Source organism: Pygoscelis adeliae, unplaced genomic scaffold (genome assembly GCF_000699105.1).
Source record: "Pygoscelis adeliae isolate BGI_AS28 unplaced genomic scaffold, ASM69910v1 Scaffold244, whole genome shotgun sequence".
NCBI lineage: Eukaryota > Metazoa > Chordata > Aves > Sphenisciformes > Spheniscidae > Pygoscelis > Pygoscelis adeliae.
The window spans coordinates 957,079-965,834 of NW_008824648.1; the positions used below are offsets into that span (position 1 = coordinate 957,079).

General features: G+C 50.1%; 1 protein-coding gene across 1 annotated transcript; it reads right to left on the reverse strand.

The window, feature by feature from the left end:
• Window positions 1-388: 388 nt before the first annotated feature.
• LOC103915563 (2-hydroxyacylsphingosine 1-beta-galactosyltransferase-like) lies at window positions 389-6,340 on the reverse strand. Its single transcript, XM_009322404.1, has 5 exons — window positions 5,495-6,340; window positions 2,524-2,663; window positions 2,267-2,343; window positions 1,657-1,876; window positions 389-704 (listed from the first exon to the last, which is right to left on the reverse strand). Exons 1-5 carry the CDS (start codon window positions 6,338-6,340, stop codon window positions 389-391), a joined length of 1,599 nt encoding a protein of 532 aa, XP_009320679.1.
• Window positions 6,341-8,756: the final 2,416 nt, after the last annotated feature.

Consider the following 8,756-nt stretch of genomic DNA (forward strand, 5'->3'; position numbering starts at 1 on the left):
AACGGTGTCTGCCACGCATGAAATGCTATTCCTACCTCCAGAGCCTCCACGGAGATCCAAAAAGCCAGAAGAGCAACACCAGCATCTAAACCAACGTGCAATAAAAAGGGAACAACTCGCAGTCCTCCCTGGAAGTCTACCTACCCATGCCCCACTCCCAGCACCCTGGCCAAGTGCTTCCACCCATGCCTGAATTCGCGCCCCCGCCCACAGGTGCTGTACACAGACGTGTGCATGCAGGACTTTGCAACACTCCTCCCTCCCCATCCTATTCTCATCCAGACCTGCTGATCTTTCACCTCTCTCCATGCCTGCGCGCCATACGTTTCGTGGCACAGCAGCAGTTCGTTTCACAGTGACAGGATGTGTCCTGGAACACGCTGAGCCACTACTGCAATTTCTTTGCTTCTGTGAAGTGGCCTTTCACGCAATTGCCGTTCTGATACACAGGGCTGGCCCCCTTCCTTCTGCACCACACCACAGATTTGTAGAGGACGAATCCAATACTGGCCAGACACAGCAAGAGAAGAGCCAAGATGTCCAGGCAGAAGTACTCGTATAAGGAGAGGTCGTAGACAGCAGGGCGAAGATACGGTGCCCCATCGTGACGAAGGATGTACTCCAGCCAGTACACTGTCCTATTGAGAGCATGCATTGGTCTGTCCAGGTGCAGAGCTGAGATGAGCTTGGCTGCTTTTCTGTAGCTGCAAGGTAAGAAGACAAGAAGTTATCCTTCTGACAGGAGCTTCATAGCTGAGAAGTGGTCCGAGGCGTCAAGTCCCAAATGATACCTTGGGAGGGTGGCAAATTCCTTCCACGATTCTCGTCCTATCTACCTCTGAAAGCCACTCTGATGGCAATCACTAGCCATGGCAGCACAAGCCAGTCTTTGTTAACAAGACTGGCAGTTCAGCTCCCAAGTCCCTGCTCAGTGGGTTCATGTGGATTGTTGCTTTCTGAGGGGAGTTTGCACCCAAAGACCTCACTCAGCATCAAGCAACAGCCGCACGCTTGATGATTGGCCAAATCCTTCACGGCACTGAGTGACAACACCTTAACCACTGACACTGGAGGTTAGCAGTTGAGAGCTCCTAAGAGCTAACAAAACCAAGGCAAACAAACGAAAAAATAAAGCTCTCGGACAGCATTGCAAACACCAGCAGTTGCATGTGTCCTGTTAGAAAGCATTACTGTACTGCAGCAGATCCAGGAAAGGGCAGAGTATCTGGTTGTCAGAAGGAACAGATGGAGCATTACCTGCAGTCCACTCTCTGCGCTAACTGTTTCTACAGGAAGCTGTTTGGACAAGGCCAGGGAGATCCCAAGGCGAGGTTGTGATCTCACTCTCCCTAATGACAGGCTGGCATTAAAAGGAGAAGAGCTTTGTGCCTCAGCATCTCATAAAGCTTTCTAAGAAAACTACAGTCAGAGCCAAACAGGACTAGATCACACTCTCTAACAGCAAATGGTGGAGTATCTCCTCCTGGACGCATCTCAGGATTTCGAGGCACTAATACGTCTGGCCAGCTGAGCAATGCTTGCAACTTTGCTTGGTCCGGAAGCCACCACAGGCTGTGTAGGGGACAACACAAAGACACGCTGGTCCCTACATACAGCCTGCACCAGCAAGGAGTTCGATGCTTTTGGATGCCTCACCTGGGATCAGAGATAACTGTGACGACAGCCTGGTAGAGATCCTCTTCTTTTACTCTGCTCCAGTCCATGAGGATACCCATGCCCTTCGCCTGCACTCTGGTCATGATGTCAAACTGGTCCCCATAGAAAGGAAATCCCACCACTGGCACACCGTGATAAATTGCCTCAAATACACCGTTCATCCCGCAGTGGCTGACAAAGGCTTTCACGTTGGGATGGCCTGCAGGCAAAGAAATGGTGGCAGGTCAGCGCCTTCCATGCTGAAACAGGGCTACCGGTGGCTTCCTCAACACGCAGTGTTGATGTATGTTTAGGGAAAACCAGACATGCTGAGCGGAAAGGATGTTACTCTTCGGGAACACACCTGGCTGCTTTTGGCACACCAAAACTTGCCGAGTGCCGCCTGGAGGAGGAGGGAGATAGGGGCCAAGATGCAGCTTCAAGCAGGTGTTAGGTGAGGAGCATGTTTTGTATAGATCAGACTCGCAACAAGCAACAGACTGAGACCCACACAGGTGCTGTTGTCCTTGTATGCCTTTGCTGTGGTTTGGGCTAAACTCCAGGGATGTTGCTAGCAGCACACACACACACACACAGAGCCCAGCCTTACCTAGCAGGTCATTCTGGGGCAGCCACCCCATCATCAGCGTATTCTCACCCAGGTTTCTTGGCTTCTGCCCAAAGTATCTGTGGGATATGAGAAAGGAAGGGGGGGGGGGGAAAGGGGGGGGAAGAAACACACAGAAAACAATTATAAATTCAATCAGATCAAGAGATGGAAAGCAAATTCTGTGTTTTGAGATGAATCACCCCTCAACATTGATTTTCAGCCAACTCGGGTTAAGAGGAGTCCCATTCCCTCCTCACCTCCACACCACCCTCTGTGGGAGGCGAGCGAACGCGCCAGCCATCTTCTCCACCAAATTGCTTGGAAGAGCTCGGATGCCGATGCCAAAGGAGACGACAACAACACCCGCATCTGCTGCTTCCACCCAGAGACGCAGACCCTGCAGGCAAAACACACACAGCTGCCTTGAAGTCTTGTTGGAGAAAGGCCCTTCCCACTGTTGCCTCTGCCAGTAGGAAGTTGTCTACGGAGAGGATGAAGCCAAATCCACCTGGAGCACAAAGCTATGTGGTTTTCACCAGACAACGAACTCTAAAACCGCTGTGATTTCTGCACCCAGCCAGGCAGGAATTACTTAAGCACCTGCTGGGCTTGGGAGCTCTGCAGGGAGGTGTCCAAAACTTGCATTTCATAGCATTACCTCCTGCTTTGGAGGTAACTCAATTACTTTTTGGCAAGGAGGGCTCTGAAAACATAAGGCCCACACAGGAGCAGCCAGAGCAGAGAAGGAAATTGGAGTAAAAAGAGGAAGGCTGTTTTCCATCACCGCTAAGGCAGGAGGCCTGTCAGGGTCTCTAGCTGTAGGCTGATACAACGGATGAAACATCACGCAGGCAGAGTCGGGAACATCTCACTGGAGATTCCCCACAAACTCTCCAACGTTGAAGGCTCCTGGAGGTGGCAGAAGGTTTTGTCATCTTGCCAGGAGACTTCTACCCATCCTTGACAGCTACTTGCAGGTAGCAGATTTACTTTTTGGTCACTAGGCAGAGAGGTAGCTACAGCTCCGGCAAAAACCACAGTTGTCTGTCCTCCATTTAGAGGCTACCTGTAATGCTACATAAACAGGTGCGTATCTAGAACAGAGTCCGTACTTTTTTCAAGGACCAGAAGGCTGCAGGGAGAAGAAATCAGCCACTACAGCTGCTGTGGAGCAAACACCAAGTATCCCCTTTTATGCCAGGCTGGGCTGAGCCTATTTCTCATTATGGATTCTGTCCTGCTTCAAGTTTCCCATCTATCACAGGAGCATTTTCGGGAAGTTTCCTAAAATCTGTCTTTGAATATGAATACTTCCTTGAAATAAACACCGTAGAAGAACATGAAGGGCAAAAAAATAGTTCTTCCTGTTATTAAAGGAGAAAAATGGGATGATTAATTCAGAATACCTTATTAGTAGTAGTCTACAGGTTGGGGAATCATGGTACAGAAGAGTTACAAAGCACATTTTAGTGTTACTCTCTGGCGATATTTGTCCTTTGTTATATGCTTCAGGGACTCAAACCTATCCTTGCAGAAATGGTTAAAAAGCCCTAAAACAACCCAACAACCAAGAATCAAAAAGTTTTCAACTAAGGGGTTTTGGTTTCTCCGTTCTCTTGAGTTTCACATCATTTGAGCAATACAACCGCTAAAACTGCTAAAGAAAAGAAAGTGCTAGTTTTACTTTTCTAAATGAAAGTATAATGACTCATAAAACAGATGATTACGTTATCCATTACGATTGGGCCTTAACATTTGACTTTCAGAAACAGCATGAAAGTTACTAGGGAAGCATGGTTGACCACCAAAAGTTCTCACCATCTCTCAGATACATATCTATATTCCACCAAGTCCTAATTAGAGGAACTCGCAATCATAGTGTTTCAAATATGAGGAAATAAACACCTTAATTATATAACTCTGCTCCAGTTCAGATGGGAGATTCCTTCAGCTACTCCTAGACCTACAGAGGCCCTCTCTTCTGCTGGTATCCCATAACCTGGACACAGACATGCCTGCCTGCTAGCACGACAGCCACCGCCTACTGCAGGGCTCCAGACTTATCTCCATCATGCTTCCCTTAGGCGCCCTGGGATCTGTTCTGGAAGCTGTGAAGCACATGAGTAATGCCCCAGCAAACAACTCCCTTCTTTATAAGGCAGGTGTGTACACGGCCAGATTGGACCAAGCCAGTGTTTTGCAAGACCTGTGAGGTAGCCACTCTCTGACACAGCTTTTGGAGCACCCTACGTGCATTGCATTACCTGCATGCTGTGCCACATGGGAAAGGGTGATGTGCAGCCATACACATCTGGAGAACTTCCGTTCTAAAGGACCTGACCTCACTTTTTCCTTTCAACTAGAAAACATTGGCACACACAGTCTCAATAAAAGCTGCCGTCGGAGATCTTGACAGGCCTCTAATCATTTGAAACTTAAATCTTATCTCCATTTCAGTCCCTTATTCAGGACACCAGGACAACCTCACTCCTTGAGTGTCATTATCCAGGTCTATTTCCCCCCAGTGTTCGTAAAAGTGGTAAGGCAATGGGAGGAATGGCAGACAGGTCCTGCTCTGTTCTAATATTGTCCTCAGTTGGAGGCTTTAAGAGCTTGTCCCTCTGAATTTATTCCTGAGGATAGTGAGGTACAGGCCTCTGGGATGCCTGTGGAGTTTTCCCTCAGGGCTGGACCTTGAGAAAAAGGGGATGACACACTTCGGTTTTGTACACTTTGGGATTCCACACTGAATTTGATGAGGGAACAAACACAGCTCTCTCCTATGGGTTCTTAAGAATACAAGCTCAAGGGCAGAAATGCCCTGCGAGAAATAGGATTAAGGAGGAAATTCTGGATTGACATAAATCACTGATGAAGCAATGAAGACTAATTGTTCTTCCCATTTCTGCTTCAAGTATAGGAACAAAGAAACTACTCATGATCAAGTCCCAGGGGCAACACTGCCAATTTAGGACTTCCACACATCATCTTAAATGGACAGCGAAGCCAAATCCCGCTTCAGGGTGGACAACTTAATTCTACATCCTCCCTGCAACCCCACAGTCCCGAGTGTTCCCTGTCTCCCTGCTGCACCCAAGCACCAAAACACAGCAGTTTTCCGGACTCCTGGGGCTTCAGAGCCTTTACAACGTTCTTCAAAAGAAGATTTGCACTGAGTAACTCCCCAGGTTAATGTGCAATCACAGCTCAAAGCTTTCCTGCACTTACCACTGGAAGGGGCTTTGCAGGCTCGGCGAGGATGCCCCCTGTGAAAATGACATGAGGGAGCGTCGGACGGGGAAAGTCCAACACAACATCATTACAGAGGAAGAAGAGACTAGTTCCATGAACAAGGTCCAACATGGATATCTTGGGCTCCACCCTATGCTTCTCCATGAGACGTTCAAACTTGGGCAGGATGACCAGCTTTGTAGCCACACGAGTGATCATGTAGACTAGGAGATTCCAAGTCCTACCAAAGAAGCCCATCCTGTCTGTCATCAGGGAGTTGAACTCGGGGACATAGGCAATGGGGGAAGTGGCACCAATCTCTGCTGGGAACCAGAAACCAGTGGAGATCACAGCATATTTGACATGGAGGATGTGGGCCAGGATAAAGCCGCACATCTCATTGGGGTCCACCAACAGCAGGTCAAAGTGCTCACGCTGGAGTTTCTGCAGAAGGGTAGAGTTTCCCAGCACCAGGTCACAGTTTTCCAGGTACTTCTCCAAAAAGGAAAACATCTCCAGAGAGGTCATCTTCCCTTGGAAAACACGCTTTATCTTCTCCTGCACCCAGGCATCCGCACTCTCTGTGCTGAAGATACCCCAGTAACTCTGCACACGGAAGCCAGGCAGGTAGGTTTCCACATCCCGACCCTCATGAAGTAGCAGCACGGGGTCATGGCCCCGGTCAGTCAGTGCCTCTGCCACTCGCATGAAGACTCGCAAGTGGCTGTCAAAGACTATGGTGGGCATGATCAGCACCTTGGCACAGTGAAATGACTCCAGGGTGAATGCAGCCATTAGAAAGAGAAGAGCAGCAGGGCACAGTAGCACCTTCATCATCTTCATCGCTGCAAGGAGAGAAACGTGACATTAATATAGTATGAAATGCTCTGTCACGTACTTGAGCAATAACAACCGGGATTGTAGCTGCAAGCCAGAAGCTCATGACCTGGGAGAGGAGAGCAGTCTGGAGTTCATTACTGGAAAAACAACAACAACAACCACCAATAAACAAAAAAGCCACAAAAATTAAAAAAAAACCCCAGCCCCAAACAGTCAGATATCAGGGTGTATCAGGGGAGTTTTCCAGAAACTCAAAACCTCTCCTCTGTGCTCCTAAGGCTCAAAAACTAGCAGACTGACTTGCCAAGAGTTGGAGAGGGAGAGTGGCTGGAGGAGCTCTGCTGGGTCACAGCACCAGCAGAGACACTCGCTGCTCAGTCCCCAGTTACCACTACAGAACCAGCACAGCTGGATTTCATTTCTATTTCTGCCCAGCCAGAATGGCTGGTTCCCTCTAAGCCCTTGATTTCTGTGCAAGCTCGCTGGGAGGCCTACAGACCCCAGTGGGAATGCCAAGAGGCACGCTCCGGCTTTGGCCCTCGCAAGGCTGGCGAGCCACCTTGCTCAGCGCAAACGGGGCGAGAGCGAGCCCAGGTCACAGCAGGACCCTTCGAGAGGAACCGCAATCCCAGAGAGCGCAGCAGGTGTCTGGACGGAGAGCTGCTCCGCTACGGATCAGCCGTGGGAGGATGGGGAGGCTCTGGGGAAAGGGCTGGGAAGGGAAAGCAGGTACCAGGATGCTGATGCACTGGAAGAAGGCAAACCCAGAAAGCAGCCCCAGAGACAACGTGCAATACCCGTGGCACACTGATGCCCCTTAGTCACACTCCTACGGCCACCATCCCGTTCCCAGTTTGGTGAAACACCCAGCACTTCTGTTGTGTAAGGGGTGTTGCTACATCACTGGAAGTGAACGCGCCTCACCCACACCTTACATTATTTTGGGAGCATAATTACGAGATAATTATTTGGGAACAGTCAGAAGCAGAGCCATGTCCTGAGGACCCAGTTCAGACATGCTAGGAAGGGGGCGGGGGGAAGAAGTTACAATAGGAACAATTACAAGTGGATTTTAGATGTCCCCACACGCTAAGCCCCAGGGGGGCTGCAGGGATGTGGTAGAGCAGAATTTGGTCCAAGATTTTTCTGCCAGCCTCTCCACTATTGCTTGATCAATTAAGAGGCAGGAAAGAAAGTCCCAGATAAGATCCTGCTAAATACAATCTTCAGACTCCCCTCAGCAGCTGGATATCTCTGGCCAGAGGTAGCGTGTGGAGGTGCCAACATGAGAGAGTAAAAGTGCCATACTCCCCTCCACATCACTTTCCTGTCCCATGTGGTGACAGGACATGGGAAAGAAACAGAGCAGCTGCTGGCTGAGACACCCCCCCTCCAGTTTCAAAGGCAACTCCTACAAGGGCTTGGACTGCCACCCTTCCCACGCAGGGCCAGCTAGGTGGCTGTGCCTGCAGGAGCGATGAGAAACATGAGAAATGCTAGCAGCTACTAAAGGGGTGATTGGAGCAAAAGCTCCAGGAGGATGGAGACAAAGGTGACGGCCTTGAGAGAAGAAAGCAGAAGCCCTGCAAGGAAAGTAAGGATCTGCCCAGGATCCTGCCTCCCTGCCAGCAGGAGCAGGCTTGGCTCGTGCTGGCAGCGCTGGCCACTGTGGAGCTACAGCCCATGAAGCTGGTCTGGTTCTCAGCTTACTTGAGAGGCCCAAAAGGGATTTATCCTGCTCAACACTAAGGGAGGCAAAGCATTTGGCTATGACATTGTGTAGCAGGTCCAGAGAGCACGCAGCTTCCAGGGAGAGAGGGAGGGACGGCAGCCCCGTACTGTTGGCCTTCTCCAGCACGGCAAGGAGCTCAGGACAGGCTCCATGACAGGAACAGGTATAGGCTTGTCCTGGGGCACCTGGTGGGTCATAAGTGTGCTGAGAAGAGCAGAAGAGGTGGTTTTATATGTGGGGTGGGGTGTTCTCTCATTGGGCAACAAATAAAAGGTGAAGAAACAGTGCAAGTGAAAGAAATAGTTATTTAAAGAAAAAAATTGTCACCCATCTTCAGCAAGGACTGTGTCCTGCCATGGACCGACACGCCAGGCATTGCTGAGACCCTCAGCTCTGCTGGGACCTCTGGGGGCTACCAAAATCCAAATGACAAGCAAGATGTCAATCTCAGCCCTGAGGCCAGGGGCAGATGCTGACACAGGAGACTTGCAGACTGCTCTTGGCTGCTTCATCCTTTCCAACATCAGGAGCAATCCCTAAAGGTGCTGGCTCAGGAATCCCTTGTCCCTGCCCAGGCACAGGGGAGGCTGTAAATCTTCCTAAGTGGTGGGAAGACGCCAGGCTGCAGGAAGGGACCTTTTTTTCCTACCCCAGCTCTTGCCACCAGCGCAAATCTCTGCTCTATCC